This window comes from Mytilus edulis, chromosome 8 (genome assembly GCF_963676685.1).
Source record: "Mytilus edulis chromosome 8, xbMytEdul2.2, whole genome shotgun sequence".
NCBI classification, from domain to species: domain Eukaryota; kingdom Metazoa; phylum Mollusca; class Bivalvia; order Mytilida; family Mytilidae; genus Mytilus; species Mytilus edulis.
The window spans coordinates 51,013,628-51,036,674 of NC_092351.1; the positions used below are offsets into that span (position 1 = coordinate 51,013,628).

General features: G+C 31.7%; 1 protein-coding gene across 2 annotated transcripts; it reads right to left on the bottom strand.

Moving 5' to 3' along the window:
- Positions 1–662: 662 nt before the first annotated feature.
- On the bottom strand, positions 663–21,625 carry LOC139485817 (uncharacterized). 2 transcript variants are annotated; one of them, XM_071270462.1, is made up of 11 exons: positions 21,538–21,590; positions 17,391–17,471; positions 14,325–14,514; positions 13,219–13,521; positions 12,819–12,879; positions 11,938–12,008; positions 11,176–11,247; positions 9,586–9,668; positions 6,407–6,466; positions 6,084–6,143; positions 663–2,014 (listed from the first exon to the last, which is right to left on the bottom strand). In XM_071270462.1, exons 2-11 carry the CDS (start codon positions 17,418–17,420, stop codon positions 1,388–1,390), a joined length of 1,557 nt encoding a protein of 518 aa, XP_071126563.1. In that variant the 5' UTR covers positions 17,421–17,471; positions 21,538–21,590; the 3' UTR covers positions 663–1,387. The 2 variants fall into 2 exon arrangements, with proteins under 2 accessions (XP_071126563.1, XP_071126562.1); XM_071270461.1 differs by lacking the exon at positions 17,391–17,471 and having other exon boundaries at positions 21,538–21,625.
- Positions 21,626–23,047: the final 1,422 nt, after the last annotated feature.

Here is a 23,047-nt window from a genome sequence, read left to right on the forward strand (position 1 = left end):
ATGAAATACAACAACATTAATATATGTCGTAACCATTAACGCGTCATGAACCCCCTATGAAATTTGCTAACCATGTACGGTTCTATAGGGGTTACGACGTGACGGTTATAATTTAACTGCTATGCGATAACTTCAGCTGTCAAGACAAGACCAAAATGACGAGCTATAAAACCTGACTTATCACGGTAAAAGTTTGTACTGTTGAAATCAAACTCCAATACGGTTTTTTTTTTAAATTGCATAAAATTGATTCAATTTTACCAAAGTAGTTAAGCACACTGATTTTGCGATTAATTATCTTGAAAGCACCAATTGAGGAATTAATTATAAAAATAAACTAACGTTAATCATTAATAAATCTAGAATTAAGAAGAATTTGTCCCTAGTACACGGATGACCCATTCGCACTATTAATTTATTTGTTCAGTGGACAGTGAAAATGACGTAAAAACTCTTATTTGGTATTAAAATTAGAAAGATCATACCATAGGAAACATATGTACTAAGTGTCAATATGATTCAACTTCATCAAGAACTACCTTGACCAAAAACTTTAACCTGAAGCGAGACAGACAAATGAACGAACAGACGAACGGACGCACATACCAGAAACATAATGCCCTTAAATGGAACATAAAAAAAATGAGAAAAACACAACATGTGTGATAGTTTTTTCTTTTTTTAATCAAAGAACAAAAACAGTTAACTTAGCATTAAGATCTAGACTCTTCCAACACAACTTTGAAACTCAAATTAGAATTCTGCATTTTATGAAAATTATAAAACAAAATGTTGTTTTTTTTACTAGTGAATTTCATTTTCATGAATTAAATCCAAATAACCTTTAGGACCCGGGTCTCCATAAGCAGCGATTACTTTTCCAAAAGGACCATCGTCCATATATATAAATTTGCTTGGCCATTTACGGGTGCACATCATGTATTTTTCGTTATCAAGACGCACTATTTTCCATTCTCTTTTAGGGCCTGTCTTTTCATTCTCGCCTCTTAAAACTGATCTCTCGTTCATATACATATACCAAGAAGGCCATTTAACTGACCTGATTAGAAATATATTGTCGACTTTGTACAGTGATTCAAATTCAAAGATCATATTGCATTTATCTTTAGGGTTTTTGGTACTCCATATTGTTCCTGAAGGGGTGTTAGACATCACTGCTCGATGTTGCAGCCATTTTTGTGGACGAATCGTAAACCTTTTATTGTTTAGCACATCATAGAGATCTTGGAGGTCAATTCCTTTAACTTTCATGTAATCAGTAATACAGCCATATTCTGATGGATGAAATAAAGCAAAGAATGCAACGGTGTCTTTTGTCGGTTGGGCGAATAGTTGCAGGAAATTTGCTTGAGTTTCTTCTATATCCCTAGTGTTCACTATGGCTAAAGTATCGGATACAATATGCAGATCTAAGGAACTGAACGTCCATATAAAGGTTAATCAATTTATTTGATTTATATTGTACTCTTGTTACTTCATCCTTAGTTCGAGTGTCTTTGCTTTCCATTAAGATTGATATTTTTTTCTCTATATTGACAACAAAACACGTTATATCATTGACTAAAGTGTCCGAATATTCCAGTTTTTCGGTAAGTTTCTTATCAAGTATTTCAAATTTTGTTCGAATGGCAATAATATCAGAATTTATATCATCTGGCAATTTGTCCTTCTTCTCTATTTTCGTGATTCGTATTGGCCATAGCCATTTTAAAACAATCGCTGGTATTTGAATGCAATCCATTTCTTCTCTGCTGAAATCATTTATTGTGTCTGAAATAACTTTTATGAGCTTAACTCCTTCCAAAAAGAACCCTTCCTCTGTGGGGTCTTTCTTTAATATGTCTTGAACAGCAATAAGAAAATCAAATACTTCTTTACGACGATAATTGTTTGACTTTACGATTTGACAAATGGATAATGCTGTCCTTTGGTCCAGTTTTGATAATACTTCCTCAAGCATATCAATTGTATCTGAAATACGTTGTACCATTGTCTGGAAAATTTAAAACAAATTTAAAGTGTACTAAAAATCAAAAGAATAACAATAGACAACATTGTATAATATAATATTTATGCGTGTATAGGAATTTAAATAAATCTTTATTTTTGAATCTTTTTTTTAGCAATTTTTTGTTTAAAGCGTCTCAGTCATTTGTTATAGATCATTTCGTAGTATATCACAATAAATATAGTTCAACAGTTGACTTTTGATTCCTTACATATTAAGTTGAGATAAATAGATGTTCGCGCAAAAATAAAAGCTAAGCATAAAAGGAAATGACAATAAATATTGGGCATCTGTGTCATATCCTTTAAAGCTAATAACCAAGTTACTTTGGTAATGGTTGATGTTGTAACCGGGCAGTATGATTCAAAACAACCATTTTCAACTTAAGTCAAATAAATCATATCACTATACAGGTAATTTACTGTAAAAATGCTGGTGACAGGAAGAATAATTAGTGATAAAGGATGAGTACAAGATTACAATCGATGTTGTTGATCGAGATAGGCTCAACATACTTAACGAGTCGACCAATAATTGATTTGCATCTATTTTTAAAGACCATATTGTCGATAAGCACTTCGATGACAACTATTTTATTGTCACAACAGACGAACTCCAAAAACGAAAATGTGTGTGTGTGTGTGTGTAAATCATCTGATTTTTTACTGTTTGATAAACGATTGACTGTTATGTTTTCCTTGTGAAATATAACCAAAGATAAAGAACAATCAAAACCGGAATCCAGAGTTACGCTAAAAGTAAATACTTAGGAGTTGAGTGTACACCATATACTGCAACTAACAACTGCGATAGAAAGCATACCATCAGACCCCTCTTTTCATTCAATCATATTAAAACATTTGACTCTCTACCTATGTAGCTTTTTCATTCTTAACTTAAAGACATAAAATAAAATAGAAGTTGAACCAGACTGACACCTTCGAAAATCTGGATTTTTTTTATTGCCATTGTATCCTTTTGATTTTCTTTGGCATATTTTCAATTTTAGCATTGTTTGCAGCACCTAAAGAAACTCAAAAGTGTCCAAGCCTATTCCTTCTTTCATGACTGTTTTAATGTGTCAAACATAAAACTGTTGATTTGTTAACTGCATTAAAAATTTAAAATATTTTCTAAGGAATTCTTCTAGCAATTTAAAAAAAAAGAGTTCATACATATACTTGAAGCCCACAATTTTGATTGATGCTATATTAACAGTGAATGAGTGTTGTTTTGTTTTAATAAAGTATTATTATCCCCTTTATAAAACAAGGTATTCGTGTAAGCACATAACATAGAAATGTTTAATCATTTGCGTCCTTGCAAAGAATGTAACACCCAAAGAGCTTCAATGTCAATATCTAAAATACCGTTTCAAACAGAAGTTAATCTGAAAAAACGCTTCATCTGCCCAGGCAAACAGTATTCCAAAAGATTAATCCTGGAAAAAACTGTATGACATCATCGTAGAAACGTCATATGTGTACATATTTTACTTTTATACCTTTGACTTCAGCGCTGTTCTGAAAACGCATAAAACCAAAATATATGATATCTCACTTCATATATAATTATATTCAATTAATATGTTATGTTTACAAAGCAACGTTTTGAACAGATACAATGTTCGTTTCAATGTTTCGATAGTTTTATCATAACATAGAAATACATTACACTATTTCGTTTTAAGGAACACCCTTCATGGCTACCCTTTTTTCTATTTATGCGTTAAATCACTGAACAAAATTATTATTGTTAAAAAACTCTTCCCGAAATGAAATTCACTATTAACATGATTAATTGTTTAAACTCAGACTGTTCTAAAACTTAATTTCCATTTTGTTCAATTAACAGGGTTCCCTATATGTTTATGAACAACGCAGTAGATATGATAAGATCGTTTACTTTCTCCTATTAGATTTTAAAAAAAAACCTCTTTTATGAGCATAAGGGCTTGATTCGTCTTACATTTCAGTTTTTATGCTTTTTCATTTTCCAAAAAAAATTATCTATAAAGCGGCAATAGTTTGTTTTGATCATCTATCTTAATTTGACTTAATTGTAATATAAAGAGTAAAAAGTTTTTCCATATTCTTATTCTTGAAATTAATCGATTTCTTTTTAAATTCAGCAAGCAATAAAAGATTTTGCAAACTACTTGTCAACCTCCTTTAACTTTTTTGCAAACACATTTCCATGCATTTCTTGATTTACATTGTAAAAAGTAACATATTTTATAACATTACTATTATAATCTTTTATAAAAATACTCGAATACATGTGTAACACTCCCAAACGTGTCCTTCCCCCCAAACGTGTCTGATTCCCCCAAACGTGTCTGATTCCCCCAAACGTGTCTTTTCTCCCTAAACGTGTCCGAAATGTACAATATTCCCCAAACGTGTCCGATTTCGTAACACCCAAACGTGTCCGATAAATGTTATTTGCCAAAACGTGTCCAATATTTTACGCCAGAAAGTCTCACGTCTTTTAGCGTTGCTACATGTTACTCCTAAATAAAATCGCTGATAACGTTAACTTTACGGCAATTCTATGATGGTGACACAAGTGACAAACTTTTTATGTATTAGCTTTAGCTAATTAAATGTAGGTTTTAAATGAATATTATAATTCCAAATTTAATCTGTAATTTTTAATCATCTTTTGACTGAAATTGCTTATTGTTCAGTTGCAAGTATTTCATACTCATTTAGAGCGAACCTACACTGAATAATTATAGAGTTGAATTAATCGGTAACTTTGTAAATTATTTTGTACTAGTAAACTCCGTTGATGCTTTTTATATTTATCCGAATATTGCATGGCGGGCGTTAAGCAGCATTTGTTTGATTTTTTTGTTTGTTAATTAGTTCTCCATCTGAATGTGTGTGTATTTCAAAACCTCATCAAATCATCAATTGGTTATCCGTGGTTTTTTTTTTAATTTTTAGGTTTCCAGCATCACTAACGACACACGATCAAGAGACATAACGTCCAGTGCCAAATATGTCATGCATTGGTTTTTTAGATTCTTTTTATTAATATAAATAGTATGTGATCAACGCCGGTTATAAGTGGTTAACGAAATTGCAAATTTAATTTTTAATGTATAAATTAACTTTAGACTGTTGATAGCGTATTTCCAGTTGCAAGTAGTTCATGCATATTTAGAGAACATACATGTTTTAATGATTTTACTGTTCTATACTGTTTAAGTTATCTTTAAACTGATGATTGCGTATTGTCCAGTTGCAAGTATTTCATGCATATTTAGAGAGAACATAGCTTAGAAGTTTTTATTTTTACATTTGAACTGTATACTTTAGACTGTTGCTCGTCCAGTAGCCGGTGTTTCACAATATTAGGAGAGAACAAATGTTTATGTGCAGAGAAAGGGACAGTTCATCCGTTAACTGTACAGTTTAACTAAATATGTTTGCTTCCTATTTACATACGACATAGCCGAAATGACGCCCCCATTTTTACCCAGTTTTTCGGCCGATTTGAAAAAGTACCTTATCTATTTTTTTTTTAAAGAAATGGAAAAATTAGTATAAATTAGTATTAATGGAATAGCACTAACCAAATAACGCTTGATATGGACACGTTTTTGGCATTGGACACGTTTGGAGTATGTTAAGAAATGGACATGTTTGGGCGTTTATACAAATCACACGCTTTGGCGATAATTTGATCTAGACATCTTTTGCAGTTCAGTGACGTCAGCATGAACACGTTTGGGGGAATCGGACACGTTTTTGGGGAAGGACACGTTTCTTAGTGTTACATATGTTTGAGTCGATTTTCTTTTTAGCCTGTCGGACTAGGATTAATTTACACATTATTTGATAATTTATATGTGTTTATGCACATTTTTTAGTGGTACAATTAATTTTCATCAAGACACTTTTCACAAATCTTTAATGTATTTAGCGCTGTATTCTCGTAGAACATTGTAATATCTGAGACATTGCCATATAAAAATGCAATTATGAAATCATTTCAGGATATCATTTTTGACATGCTTAATAGCGCGTTACATTTAATCACTTACATCTTCATCATTACAAGGTCCATCTGGTATGATATAGTCTTCAAAAATGCTACCCATTGACTGTAAAATATAATTAAGAAACAATTATAGTCCATTTATGTTCAGTTAGGTCTGCAATGCAGCACGAAAATCCCGCAACCGGCGGTCAACCTCAGCTGGACCCATTACAAATAAAAATGCGTCCTATTTCCCAGAAAATGGACGTAATACTTAACTCTAAATCATATAAATGAACTTCAATTAAAAATAACATACAAAAATAATAAATGCCAGGGGCTCCGATGTATATAGTTGCTTGGACGAACTTCAAAATTCAAACTTACAACTTTATCATCACCAGATGTATCTTGTGTGCTATGCTCTTTATTGCAGTTATCTTCTGACTGGAAAAATATTGAAGAAAAAAAACATAATTTACAAAGTTTACATTCTTTATTTGAACAATGAAATGATCAAATTATAAACAGTTAACAACATTATCTGTTAGTAAGGCTTAACAAAATGACTTGCATGTGACGCAGTCTACAATTTTGCTGCACTAAGCTCTTGGTGACCAATCTTCAAATTCAATTCAATTGAAAACCAAAATTGAAAATAAATGGTTTAGTCTTCATGCATATAATAAGTATTGAGAGTGTGTTAAGAAAACTTGTATGCTTATATTGATAATAGAAGATGCAACATAGATAGTATAACAATTATGGGCAAAGAACAAATTGTTTTCAGGTATTACTAAAGTATCAGACTTTAAACGAATTTTTTACAAACTTTTGTTGAGCATTTTATCTTAAGAGCATTATACGAACTTATATTTCGTTTTATTCTTTTTTTCTGTTTGTTGGTTCATCTATTGGAACCTTGTAAAAGCCAAACACTTGGTTTTCAATTGAGAGCTATAGGTAGGACGCTGTGTTGAACACAAATGTGTGGATTTGAAAACCAAATCATTTTTTTTTATTTTGAATAAGAATCTAAATTTACAAAAACAATATTTGTAGACTTAACACAATGCACAGTAATAGGATCCTCGCTTGAACATCGAAATCAGACATATTCTACTGCACAAGGCAGGCGTATTTATTTCTTCATTAATGTCAGGAAAAAAACAAATACAGCTTCAAACTAAAAAGATAAAGTGATTTGCGTATTTCCTCAAAGTGATTTGTATCAGGGCAACTTTTTAAAATGAGCACACGATATCGTTGTCAACCCAAAAATATGACTGTCAAAATTGTATGCGAACGGAATGATATAATGCAGACTTGTGTAACTTTTTTTTAAATAATTTCATGTACTTAAAGATGGCACGGTAGTATTTTCTGGCCCATAAGGGATAATGATAGCCTTTTCAAAATGTTCACCACTTTCTTACACTGCCAAAAATCCTACATACACATTAAACTGAAGTACTTTCAGAAATAAATTTGAAAATGTTTCATGACTGTTTACTGTTTTTTGCTATCTTTAAAAACTTAAAGCCACTAGTGCGTGTAGGTCTGTTATCGTGCAGTGAATACAAACTTTTAAAAAAAATCTCAAAAATTCATTTTCACTTGTATGTGACATTATTTCATATTTTTCTACACCTGATTCATCCCTCAGTTTGGGAACGTATGTTCAGTTGATACTTTTTTCACCCTGTTCGGTACATTGACAATAGTAGGGTACACAAAAGAGCAGTCTCAATTCTGGAATTAAAATACTACCGTGCTACCTTAATGAGTAATATTCAAAATAACTTCGTTTTCAAAATATCTTGAATAGATAATTTTGAAAAAAAATTGTTTCAGGAAATCCCGCTGACTGATTATGCCCCCTTTTTTGTTTCAAATTTGAATATATACACTCTGCCATACGTTAAGCACCACCCATATTTTTATCAATAAGTAATTTTCAAATCCAAAAATTCAATATTTTTGAATGAGAGTTAATCGTGTTGACATTGGTTAAATAAAATGTAAATATTGTGCCGTATAAAAAATATAAAAGTTTATAGGGTTTTTTATGCTTTCTGCTGTGTGAAGGGAACTTTCAATTTTACGTTAAAAACAACAAGTTAAAATCCCTATAAAATGTTTTAATTTGTTGATCATTTTCATTAATTTCAAATAATGATACAGTTTTGAACTTTTTGGAAAACAATCAAGTATACATTTGCTGTCAATTAAGGTTCATAAAGTCAATATCGTGTATAGCTTCCGCGCTTCCGGTAGAGATTCAATACACGTCTCCTCATTCCTTGCACAAGTCATCGTAGCCTATACTGTGGAAATCTCTCCCATTCCTGTACCAAAGCGACCTTCAATTTTGGTATTGTTGCACATTTTGGTTGTCTCTGGTTAAGTTTACGGCCGATAAAGTCCCATACATGTTCAATTGGGTTCATGTCAGGTGACATGGCCGACCAAGGTAAAGTGTCTATTGATTCCAACGTCAGGTATGCGTTGACAATTCGTGCGCGATGAGGTCTCGCATTGTCATCTTGAAAGACCGGTCTATCAGCTAACGCGTGATTGTCAAAATGAGGCGATACAATGGTGTTCCGGATGTCATCCCGGTACCTTTGTCCATTCAGGGTACCGTGAAGAACATCATATCAAGCTTACAGTCATGGGAAAAACATCCCCATACTGTTACATTGCCGCCACCGAAAGCTGTTGTACCAAGAATGCTATTGTCCCGATATGCGGTGTATCTTTCCCTTCAAACGCGTGTTCTGCCATCGACGGGCTTCAGCAAGAAACGACTTTCATCGGACCAGTGAATTCTTCTCCAGATGCGTAAAGTTCATTGGCGATGGTTCCTAGCCCACTATAGTCTTGCTCTACGGTGTCTTAAAGTTAATTCAAGGCGCTTTATTGGCCTCCGAGCCCTTATACGGAAACTATGCAACCTACGTATCACCGTCCGCACACTTACTCTACCCCCAATAGGCCAAAATCTACGAAGCTGATCAGCAGACGAGAAAGGTTTCAATCTTGCTTGCCGGGAAAGATTTCTGTCTTCTCTGGGAGTAGTTTTACGTGGTCTGCCTGCTCTAGGGCGGTCTTCAACTGACCCTGTCTGTCGGTATCTCTGCACGAGCCTGATAATCACAGTGTGGTTAACACCAAAATGGACCGCTATTCTACGGCAACTTAGACCTGTATTTGCCATACCAACAACTTGCCAGCGTTCCGCAATACTCAGTTTTCGTCTTGCCATCTTAAAAATTTGATATCAATGGCTAATTCAAGTGCGAAATGCACGTGCTAAAATCATTTGTGTTTAGTCAAAAACAGTAACGCGAAAAACACACAAGACAGGTTGTTAAAACTGGTTTTGAACAATCAAAATGTAATCGATTGACATTTTACCTGTATCCAAAAGTTACCTCTTGTTTAAGGGTTTGAAATATAGTATTTCTTTTAAAAACAAAATAATTAAGAAAATAATTATTTCGAAATTAAATTGGGTGGTGCTTAACTTATGGCGGAGTGTATAATATAATGCTGTACCATACATTCAAATATATTTTGTGTCCATCTAATTCGTCTGTGTTATTTTTGGTGAAATTCATCTGCATGATCTGCCTCAGATATCCACCTGCAAGACAGTATATAAAGTATCAAGACCACGTGTTTATAGCCATTACTCCGGTTTGATGTTTATGTATCTTAACGGTAGAAGATATATAAAAAAAAGAAGTGGTATGATTGCCAATGAGACAACTGTCCAAAAGAGACCAGAATGACATAGAAATTTACAACTATAGGTCATCGTACGGCCTTCAACAATGAGGAGCCCATACCGCATAGTCAGCTATTAGACATGTTAGAGGCCTAATATGACAATGTAAAACAATTCAAACGAGAAAACTAACGGCCTTACTTATATAAAAAAAAATGAACGAAAAACAAATATGTAACAAATAAACAAACGACAAATAACGATAGAAGAGTGTTTGTAGATTATATTAGTTGACATTTTAAATGTTCCTCACCCTACCAACTTCACCCACAAATGGAGTACACATTTATCCATTCATAAGATATTTAAGAGCTGTAAACTGCCACTCATACTTCGTAAAACGGCGTCTGAGCAAAAAATGTCTGAGTCATAGTTTTGTCTAAGATCGTGTCTCGTCCTTTTAGTTCATAGAAAAATACAAAGACCTAATGGATATATAGTCAGTACCTACTTAACCAACTATACAGTATGGTCTTGAGTTATATATTTAAGGTGCTGATAATTTTGATTGTCTCTTTTCTTGTTATTTGTCTTCGTGATGTTATGTTTTTCTAGGTCGTCAGATAATGTTTGACGTGAATCGGTATATGAGCATCCCACCTTTTTTTCTTTTCAATTTTGGGCATGAAAATGGTGGGTTAAACTTATTGTTTTAGCTAAACCTTCCACTTGTATGACATGTGAATAATTGTAATCAAATATACAAATTAATATAACAAAGACGCCATAAAAGGGTTAAGTAGATATTAAATTTAACAAATCTTCCATTTAAATAGTTTAGACTGTTTGATATACATACTTCGTCTGAAATGATTTTGGTTATATATCAATCAATAAATCAAGGCGTAAATCTTGCCTCATTTCACAATGTAGTTGCAATAATATTATATAGATTCTTCATTATATTTTCAAAACATAATTGGTCTTCTGGTACTGCTGGTTGCTGTCGAAAAGTTTCTTTCTAGAACCTCAACTGATATTAGAAATTATGTCATAAGGATGGTTTATATGTTTGTTATGAATTGAAGTTTGAGAATTTTTTTTGAAATGTACGACTGTTGTTCTTGTGCTTGTTTTTGAATTTGTAATGTGTATGACGTTTAACTTAGAGCTTAGTGTCTAATAATGACACTCGTTGTATATCACGTATATAATTGTATTATGACTTGGAACTCCGCTAATTGAGATAAAAAAAGAAAAATAAGTGAGACATAACAATTTGTAACCCAACAACTAGAATGTTTATTGCCTGGTCATGTGTTATTTCTACAATGAAGATGTGTTATATTTCTTCTTATCACTTTTAACTTTTTTCAGAGAAACAAACCACACTCACACATACAGAGAGGAATACTTTACTTACTATACAGCACAAGAGTTATTACAATTAGTGATGTTACGCATGTCACTGCTACAGCTACTATACTGCATTGTCCTACAATTGAACGCAAGCATGCAGTTACTAATACATTGGGAGTTGATTATTGAAAAGCTATATCATATAGGTTACGTTATACTATTCTGTTGTTTATTTGTGTATTTCTCTGTGCTAAGTGTTCTTCGGTTCTTTGTATTGTATTCCTGTCACGTAGTGTTTTTGTGGTATTCTAAACATGACGTATAAGCGAGGGGTTTGGCTATCCAAAAAACAAGTTCAACTAAATCAGGAATATGACAGTTACTATTTATAATCCGTGTATATATATGTTGGCGTATTATTGTGTTGCAGTTCAGTTTTCTATTGTTCCGTTGTTTTCCCCGTATACCGTATGTGCTTCTCTCATGTTTAGTTTGTTAGTCTGATTTGTGTTTGCTCAATGAAATTATGACTTGTGAACAGAAGTTTACTATTAATGTCTTTTTTACTAGAAATATTTACTTCGCTAAGGGATATTCCCATACGTACTCTCAAAAACTCAATACTTCAACTGAACTTGATCTGGAAAACATGTTTAGACGTCTTTTGGCATAATCACATTATGGTTAATTTTACATGAAAATGTTTCAAAAAATTTGTTTACTTTCTTTTCAGACATAATGTACAGACATCATACTTTCAATATGTCATTATTTAAACCGACTTTTATAGAATTTGAAAAAAGTTAAAATGTTCAAGAACACTCACTCGTTGGAACTGCTAAGTTATATTGGTAGGCATCGAGCTTTCCGTTTTTCACTGTTTCATTCTGCTTTGACCTGTAATCATCAAACCCGGTCATTTCAACAAGGATTGTTTTTTTTCTAAATTTATCATTTAGTTTCTTTAAATACTTTTATGTTGCATAATTGTATAAACATGTAAAAAGAGGATTTAGATAAACTTTGCAAATGCTAAGATATGTCTGTGGTATTGTCATAAATATAACAAAAAAAGATGGCAAATCAAAATTTCCGACATCTATTAAACTTACATTTTTTACTTGTCTCGAAAGGTTTTTAAGATATATGGCTGAAGTTGATATAGGAACAGAAAATGAGAAACCAATTTCAGAATTTATTTTTATTGTTTTAAATTTAGCAGGTATAAGTTGGTATCCCATTTTTTTAAATTGTATTTAAGCTACAGATCGTTCAAATTTGACATATGTCTTAAGGTTAAAACAGGGAAAAGGTATATTTAATCAGCAGGTCCTTTTTATTTATCAATTTGTCCGTAACAATTGTTTTCCTTTTAAAAGACATTGTCTAAGTTTTTAATTATAAAAATATAAAAAAGAAGATGTGGTATGATTTCTAATGAGACAACTCTCCACACGACACAGAAATCGACAACTATAGGTAACAATTAGCAAAGCCTATTCCGCATAATCAGCTATAAATGGCCTCGAAATCACAAATGTAAAAATTCAAACGAAAAAACCAACGGCCTTATTTAAGTAAAAAATGAACGAAAAACATATATGTAACACATCAACAAACGGCAACAACTGATTTACAGGCCCTGACTTGGGACAGGCACATACTTACATAATGTGTTAGTCTTGAACAATGTTACATAACACTTACTTTGTTTTTACTATAAATGAGACAAATGAAGATGACATCGATGCTTGTGTACATTCATAATCTACAAATAATGAGAAATTTACATTATGTGTATCCGCGTATCTTTAATCTAAATCCGTAAACATCATGCACAACGCAAACTCATTCACCGGAGAACAGCTCTTATCGTTGTTTGATAGTACTTCGGTAACAGTAGCTTGAATTTAAATTTTACATGATAATGTTAGGGCTTGGTCCTATATTTACTGGCATAGTTATTTTTTTGTGATAACAACTAACACTGATACCTCAAATATTTCGACATTACAAAATATTGTAATACGTTAATTTGCAAACATGTGTATGCTTTTGTTCATGTTTCTACATTTGAATTAAGTGTGTCGAGTGTGTTTGACCTTACCAGATGACAATCCATTGTTCTTTGGACACGTGGTAACGTAACATGAACAATCTTCCTGTTCTGGTATGCAAAACCGAATATTTCTAGGGCGTAATAAAAAAGTGAAGCCTCGTGTATAATCACAACAACATGTGCTATCTTCTTTTGTTGAGCCAGGAGTAAATAGGAGTTGACCTTCCTCATTACATGCTGATTTCATAAAAGCGCACTTGCTTAGTTGTGACGAATAAAATTTGAATGGTTGATATCTGTTGACAGTGCAGTTCATATTTCTTCTATTGCCCTTAATTACATACTTTTCACCTGAGAAAAAAGAAAATGCTTTACAACGCACGTACATGCATACATTCTGTGTTAATAGTTGTACGAAATTGGATTACAAAAAATGTGAATTTTGATCTTGTGTTTTACTAAATCAGTAGGTAGATGCACCATTTTAAATCATGTATTTCATCAATACTAACAATCGATCAAGAAAATGATTGAATCTGAAGCTAACTGATGTTTATATTCTTTACTTGTGGTATGTTGTGATTGGTTATATCATTGGCAGTTTTTTTTATATAGATGAGACTGTTGGTTTTCCCGTTTGATTGGTTTTACAACATTTTTAGTATGGTACTTTGTAGCTTGATGTTCGGTGTCACCCAAGGCTCAGTGTCGAAGACCGTAATTTGACCTGTAATGATTTTTCTTTTATGAATTGTTAATAAGATGGGGAGTTGTCTCATTAGCACTCATAACACCTCTTCTTATATATAAGTATATAAATATGTATATTTAAGATATATTATGTAATTATTATGTATAACTGAATAGATCACACTTTGGTACAAAATGTTTATTTACAAGTTTTCTAACGAATTGTTTTGTAAAAGCAATAAACATAAATACATCTTGACATTTACTTCTGCATAGGTCAGATGGGAAATGATTAGTTCCATACTTCCCGAATCTTCTTTTTTATTGGGTTGTTTTTTTAGATATTTGTCATGTTTGTATCGATCATGTAACATGTGTATTAATCGGTTTTCCTTAAATGAGTGTTTATTTCATTGGACATCGTATTGCCACCTACTCTCAATTTAATGTTTATTAATACTTGCCCATTCTGACAAAATCCGATTTGTATAAACAAGATTCCCTATAAGAATTCTTCCGGACATCTTTTAAACAAGAATAATTTTCTTCTATTTTGTTACAATGCATTTGGGCACGTAACGATCTGTGAGATTCATGTGGACATTTGAAATCATATTCCGTAGTAACAAAAGTGATAGAAATGAAGATATAGATCTAAAAAAAAAAGAAGGGAAAAACGCTCAGAAGTGTTTCAGCTATCAACTTTTAAAGTTGTTTTAGGATAGTATTTTTTTTCAAATGACAAGCAACTATGATGATAATCGCTTCATGATGATTACATTAGTCAAAATTATAAGTTTTGTTTTAAGAAAAAGGCCGCAGAGTTTCCAATAATGTATATGTGTCAAGCGATGAATTCGTTCATTGATAATACCAGACATTTACACAAAAATATGCAAGTGTTTGTATATGTTGTATAAAGTAGATGAGACAGTAGTGTCATTGTTTTTTATATCAATGTATATGAATGAATAATAAAATTTAGTACTCTTTCCAGTTAAAAAAAAGTTAATTTATGATCATTGTAATTTAGAGACAAAACTTAAACCTTTACTGAGAGTTGTTTATGTTTAAAATATTATGAAATTACAGTGATTATGTATCAACTATTTAATTTCTCTGTTTATGCAAATGGTATCACGTATACCTAGAAATTAAACTATATATTTTCATAAAATTCAAAAAAGGGTCAACTTTTCAGCTTTCAAATAATGGGAACAATATTGTCAGATTATTACATGGCATTTTTCATATCGCATGTATTATCAGCTCTAGGTTCAATATCAGCCCAAGAGCCGCATGGCTCGAGGGCTGATAATACATGCGGTATGAAAAATGATATGTTATGATCTTTTTATCATATGCTTCAACAATGGAGAAAAATAACACATTCATATATCAGCCATGCGGCTCTTGGGCTGATATTGATCCTAGGGCTGATAATACATGCGATATGAAAAATGACATGTTATGATATTTTTATCATATGCTTCAACAATGGAGAAAAATAACACATTCATATATTGATCCACTTACATGGTTCCCAAATAGAAGTTCAAAGAGTGAAAAGTTCACGGACGTCGGACCGTAAGTAACTTACTAAATTATGTTTGAAACTTTAAATAAATACATTTTTTTTTTGTCTTGTATTATTTTACACAATATACATTCCAGTATCCCAATAATTGTTTTGTACACTTCTTTGTAAGGGTTTTCGCTGTAAACGTAGCATTGAGGTGTATTTTCCGGAATTTGCCGAGTATCACCGGAATGCCATGCGATAACGTTACGGAAAGGCATGTGATAACAGTCGAAACATGTGATAAGCTTTTCATATCAGCCCGCTAAGCACCAATTCAAAATATATGGAATTTACGTTGATTTAATGCTATTATCATACAGTAAAAATCATATGTCATTTAGTCTAAGTATATGATAATTGCAGTTATCACCTCTTCATATCTTTGGATACTATTTATTACTTACTTTAGATATGAACGTTAATCATAAGGTAAAAAATAGTTATCAAAGGGTATCAGGATTATAATTTAGTACGCCAGACGCGCGTTTCGTCTACATAAGACTCATCAGTGACGCTCATACCAAAATATTTATAAAGCCAAACAAGTACAAAGTTGAAGAGCAGAGGATCCAAAATTCCAAAACGTTGTGCCAAATACGGCTAAGGTAATATATGCCTTGGATAAGAAAATCCTTAGTTTTTTGAAAAATTCAATGTTTTGTAAACAGGAAATTTAGATAAAAAAAAATGACCACATTATTGACATAAGACTCATCAGTGACGCTCATATAAAAATATTCATAAAGCCAAACAAGTACAAAGTTGAAGAGCATTGAGGATCCAAAATTTACAAAACGTGTGCCAAATACGGCTAAGGTATTCTTTGCCTGGGATAAAAAAAAAAACCAACCTAAGTTTTTTAAAAATTCAATGTTTTGTAAACAGGAAATTTAGATAAAAAAAATGACCACATTATTGATATTCATGTCAACACCGAAGTGTTGACTACTGGGCTGGTGATAACCTCGGGGACGAAACGTCCACCAGCAGTGGCATCGACCCAGTGGTGTAAATAGTTATCAAAGGTTCCAGGATTTATAATGTAGTACGCCAGACGCGCGTTTTCGTCTACATAAGACTCATCAGTGACGCTCAAATCAAAATATTTATAAAGCCAAACAAGTACAAAGTTGAAGAACATTGAGGATACAAAATTCCAAAACGTTGTGCCAAATGCGGCTAAGGTAATCTATGCCTTGGATAGGAAGATCCTTAGTTTTAAAAACAAATCATTTTTTTGTAAACAGGAAATTTATTAAAAAAAAAAAAAAAAAAAGGACCACATTATTGATATTCATGTCAACACCGAAGTGTTGACTACTGTGCTGGTGATAACCTCGGGGACGAAACGTCCACCAGTAGTGGCATCGACCCAGTGGTGTAAATGGTTATCAAAGGTACCGGGATTATAATTAAGTACGCCAGGCGCGCGTTTCGTCTACATAAGACTCATCAGTGACGCTCATATCAAAATAGTTAAAAAGCTAAACAAGTACAAAGTTGAAGAGCATTGAGGATCCAAAATTCCAAAACGTTGTGCCAAATACGGCCATGGTAATCTATGCCTGGGATAAGAAAATCCTTAGTCTTTTTTGAAAAATTCAATGTTTTGTAAACAGGAAATTTATAAAAAAAAGTTAAAAAAAAGGACCACATTATTGATATACGCCAGACGCGCGTTTCGTCTACATAAGACTCATCAGTGACGCTCATATCAAAATATTTATAAAGCCAAACAAGTACAAAGTTGAAGAGCATTGAGGATCCAAAATTCCAAAACGTTGTGCCAAATACGGCGAAGAAATTATCCCAAATATATTTATATCACAAAGATAAAGAAAATTGTAAGTAGTTAAATAATTTAATAAACATGATAATAAAGTGATAAGGTTTATTTTTGTTCAATATTTTCATAGTCGGCGGATTACTTGTTTGTAGAACTTCTTACCGCATGTGGCATTGATTTAAGAAAATCCATCTTCTATAGGATGCTGCTTCCTTTTACGGTTATTGAAATTGATCTAAGATTCTGAAACAAACGATTTAACCAATAGTCAAATATAAAAAGTATTGGTTGGAAAATAACCCGCGGTCAAATTCCCTGATGCTTTGTATAAAGCTTGCAGCATACACATTTAAACAGTGTTTGTTAATTGTATGTGTCGTCTATTTGAACTCTTCTGAGTTAACACGTATATATTATATATCTTGATATATATGTATACACTAATGTGTACAACTCCCACTAATAATCAACCTAAGTATTGTACTGTGTAAAACAGACGTAAGGTATTGATTCTTCTAAAGAACCCATTGATACAGGTGAAGAAAGAACATTTAACTGTGCGGAATTTTTGAAAATAATTGTTTCTTTGTGAACGTTGGTGGCCGATTTATTTCTGGAGTTTGACGATTTCTACTCAATCAATACATATATCAAATAATAGTTAGAAGAGATAAACTAATGTTACACAATAAAGTCATCACTTTGTATACATGGTTGTGCATTACTAAAATACTAAGCGATGATGTTAAGATTTTAAATACATAATTTAAATCGAAAAGGAAATGTAAAGGCAAGAAACGTAACATTGAAAAGACAAATGAAAAAATTATCTTGCAGAGAAAATCAGCATATGAAAGACCACTTATACCAATTTACGACTCTAATAGAAAATCGAACCAAAAGAAATATGTGTTTATAATATTATGGCCATCTCAGGAAAGATTTGTTTATACTCTATTGTTACAGTTGTTGGTCATTTCAACAACGATTACCGTTACCCTAATAATCAAGAGTTATCTTAACTATATTTCAGTGATGTTTCCATGAAAACAGGAATATGTCAGTTATTTTCAGTTTGGTTCCTTTTAAGGTTTATATTGAATCCCTTTTTGAAATTAATTGGAGCTTAGAATGTTCCTGTAGATATCTTATTACTTGTGGATATATCATTGCATTTGTTTGGTATGTTATTAAAATAACCCACATAGTTAGAAAGGGTCAATACAAACTAACTGATCCTTTGTATTTACTGACATTGACTTTTTTGGTACACATGTTCATCGAAACATACAAAAGTAGCCATAGTTTTGTTCTGGTGTACAACCTACAAACTGCCGATATTTTTATGTTGGCATTGTGCAAGGTCATGCTTTGTTTTCATACTGTACAGGGTGTCTTTACACTTATTTGGGTAGATGTATATTTATTAACAGATAAGTCTGCCATGATTTATTCATTAAAGTTGTATTTTCTTCAAAATGCACAATATGTTTCTTATGTTTCTTGTTTTTTCTGAAAATCGTCTAGCCTTTTTTGCACTTAATTATTACAGTTTTGTATCCTACTATTGCATAACGTTTCCGGGTAAGAAAACTATCTTTATTAAGGCAATGTTAGGTATGTGCCTATTCCAAGTCTTGAGCATATATTTCAGTGCTAGTCGTTGTCAGATATTTGAATTTTCTTGTATTTATTTTTATTACTCTTTTTACATACCTCAGGTCGTTTGAAATGTTATAAAGCTTGTCATGTACATGTCCAGCCTTTTATTATCTTGATATGCGATATTGATGGCGTTTTATTTTCGAAGGCCGAATTTTCATCGATAGGTTTATAAATCTACATCATTTTTTCGTTCATTGTAATAGCTGGTCTTCTTAAATACGGATGATGCTCTTCTTAAATGGCATGAAAATACGGATTTTTTGTGTTATTTAAATTTGCTGTTCCAAAATATTAGAAATTATTATAAATTAAGGAATGTATCTCCCTCATGCAAAGCTCTGATTCCTTTCACGACTTTGACTATACTTTTTGGACCTTTTGGATTATAGCTCTTCATCTTTTATATAAGCTTTGGATTTCAAATATTTTGGCCACGAGCATCACTGAAGAGACATATTTTGTCGAAATGCGCATCTGGTGCAACAAAATTAGTACCGTTGATTTTATTCTTAAATAAGCTAGTACTCAAAACAGATTCAAATGAATTGTGAAAGTTTATAAGTGTTCATGGTGTTAAAATTAATCTTTTAAATTTTCTGTGTAACCCAAAAAGGGTCGGACATGTATACTATGTTGGTAGTATAATGTATAACTGTTGTCAAACCCTATAAGCTTATTGTATAATTCATTTATTTAGGCCATTTAAATTTCATTCACAAATACACTGAATTCATTGCGTTCCGTTCAAGGTCAAAAACAACCATTCATGTTCACATATTTGCTAAATAAATAATTTAAATGATCGTTTGTAGTTACCTGTAAAATATGTAATATATATTTATTTAAAACTATTTAACAATATCAAATACCATTGAAGGTTGTATTGACAGACAGGTATACATTTCATAATTATTTAAGAAACAAACATCAAATTTCATTAAAATATTTCGAATGATTCCTTTAAATAAATCTGATATACAAGTTTACACACTAAAGCATGTAATTCAATGGTTGTTGTTTGTTTCTGGATTTCATTTTTAATTTTCGTTCATTATTTGGCACATAAATCGGGCTGTTAGATTTTTCGTTTGAATGTTTCACAAGCTGACTATTAGGTATGGGTTTTACTCATTTTGAAATTGTATGGTGACCAATAATTGCCAATTTCTGTGTCGGAGAGTTGTCTTATGTGCAATTATATCCCCTGTACACTAAATATAGACCTATGAATCAGTTAAATTTGTTACAAGAAAGAAAAAAACGATTAGAAAGGCGTTATACAAAGGAAAACTAAAAAGAAAATATCAGTCGGTATTAGGTAATGACAATGCCAAATTTTATCATTCGTGCGCCAGAAGCACTTTTCTTGGTGTATCTTTAAATTAAGAGCCAAAGATGTATAAGTTTTCAAAAATGTAAATAGATATATAGCTTATAAGATTCCACATAAAAGCAAAAGCAAACAGATATAAACTTTACAATTTGGTACAGATTTTGAACATAGATCAGCTTATCATTCAATGGTCAAATAAAGCATATTTGGACTAATCGTTATGGGCAGTTTATCCGAATATTGAAGCGTTACATTGACAGTAGGAGAAACAATTACTAAATACATGATCATACCCAAAACTGTTCAGCGTAATTCAAGTAATGATGATTAATTAAACCCACCTATTGTTTTGCTATGTTAATACTTATATGCTCAAAGATTTGCCAGATATGAAAATAATTCTGAATACACAATTTCAATAAACACCTGTACTTAAGCATTTGAAATGTGTGAGACATTTAAATAATAATCCAGACATTTACCCCACTTTTAGCGTACATGTTTGATCACGTAAAAAACAGTCAAAATTTGAAATGATATCTATCAAACTACTATTTATTGGTGGTATAAAAGTTCTTATGTGTGTATACTGCTGCTTAGGAATACTTTTTGTACATTTAGAACCTAATAAAACCAGTATTGCATATCCATTCAAAGAATTCATATGAAAATTTCCATAAAATTAGAAAAACTAGCCAAAACAATTAGTTTCTATGAAACCTTGTAAATAACAATAACCAATAAATGTTTATTAATTTAATATATTAAAGACACCAAAATATATATCTGTGTTATGTGTAATATCTTTGAATGTCTATTTATTATTTAATTCTCAACTTGTTGGCATTTTATCCTATATGACATATAATATATGGGAAATATTATGCATATTCATCGAATTAATATTCTTGGAAATATTGTCACCCAATAAGAAGCAATGCATATTTGAGCAGCATTTGAAAAGGGGGTATGGTATGAACATTAAAAGATTGATCACAAAATATTTTTTTGCATATCAAGTGACATGATCACTAAAACTCATCAATTTATTATAATTAGGGGTAGACTCTAACAGGTTATAGTTGGTAATCTACTATTTATGGATTGAAAATACACACTTTTAAATCAATTGTCAGATATAGCTTTTTTTTTAAACCTGAGACATTTTGGTTATTAACCATGTTAACAAATGAATGCAACCAAATCGTTGATTGTGAAGTAAGTTTTATAGTTCCTTGAAAACATGGAAAATATTAGTTATTTTTTGCATGAAAGAAAATATATTTACAAAGAAACCAGTAAAGAAATTACCTTTGTCTTACCTTGATAAATACCGGAAGTTAAATGTACTGTTAAAATTGTACAGCGTATTAATAGCATTCATTCTAATTTTAGCATTCCAGCCGAAACTTCCAAGGTTATTTCAATCAATCGCTTTACGTGAACCACTGTTTTTCTTAACTTGATTTCTTTCATCATGTTCATGCCTAAAAAATAAATATAAATCATACTATATTGTTAATTCATATAGTATTAGTAATTGGATAGGTCTAATAATGATGTACCGCTAAGTGTAAAAAAACTCTCATCAACATCAATATGACGGAATAGAAACTACATTCATTTGTACATGTTGTACTACATTTTGAATGAATGCATGGGTGATATATATCTTAACGTAAGTAGTGATCAATTGATGACATTTGATTTTATTATAAACGTGCGTACGTTTGGTAGCTATTTAAACTTTAGAAGACCAATTAACTTCGATAAGTCAAGTTCATACTCTCCTCCACTGAAATGTTTAGATGATAGGAGGAGGATACATTGTAGCATTCCTTATTCGTTAAATCATTACAGAAAATTTGCAAAATGGCGTTTTGTAATAGTTTTTATTTTCGAAATGAACACTTTAGGCGACGTATCTTACATATTGTTACAAATGTAAAATTGAATTTCAAAACGCTGATTTAACTTTACTATTCAATAGAAACGGAAAGCAGAAGATTCTTTATGTTCTTTAAAATATGTTCTAATATAACAAGTGAAATGAGGTAATTGTTTCTTTTACATTTGGGGAAACAATAATTAATGTGATGAATTCACTAGTAACCCGAATTTAACTTGATCGGACAAAAACGTGTTAACGCTATTTAAATGAGATTGATCGTTAGTTGATAAAGATTGACAAAAATTAAAAATTATATTTAATTCGTTTCAATTCATATCAATTCATTTTAACGCCAGTCAAATAGATTTCTCTGCGGTGAATCAATTGAAATCAAGTTGCTGGTTAGTTGCGTTAAACTAATAGGCCACGCCCCCGTTAAACTATTTCAAACATGCATTAATTCGTTTTAAACATGGATAGGACCCCGGCTTTTTACAGGTAAATCACCCAAGCAAAACGACCTCGATTGATATATCGTTTTTTGTTTCAAACTTTAAATGCGTATAGTCTTAGTAAAGTCAGATGCTCCACAATTTAAACAAACGAACGTATAATACACGGGACATGTACCTATATATAAGGCCTTTTAAATAAAAACATTAAAATATATATACACGCGCGGTTTATAAATGCAAAACTTTTGAATCTGTTGAAAATAAAATAGTTAGATATATAACATGATTTTAATTTGCTCAAGTGCACTAGATCTTTATCGCATATATACATGCGTTTCAAAAATTGCCAAGTTCTATGGAAACTCGTGGCATGTAAGTTACGTGTGGTCCTTTGCAACTATTTACGAAACTTTATGTATTCCTGTATATTTACAGTTTCTCTTTTTTCTGTTTTACTATAATAATTCTTTATTCC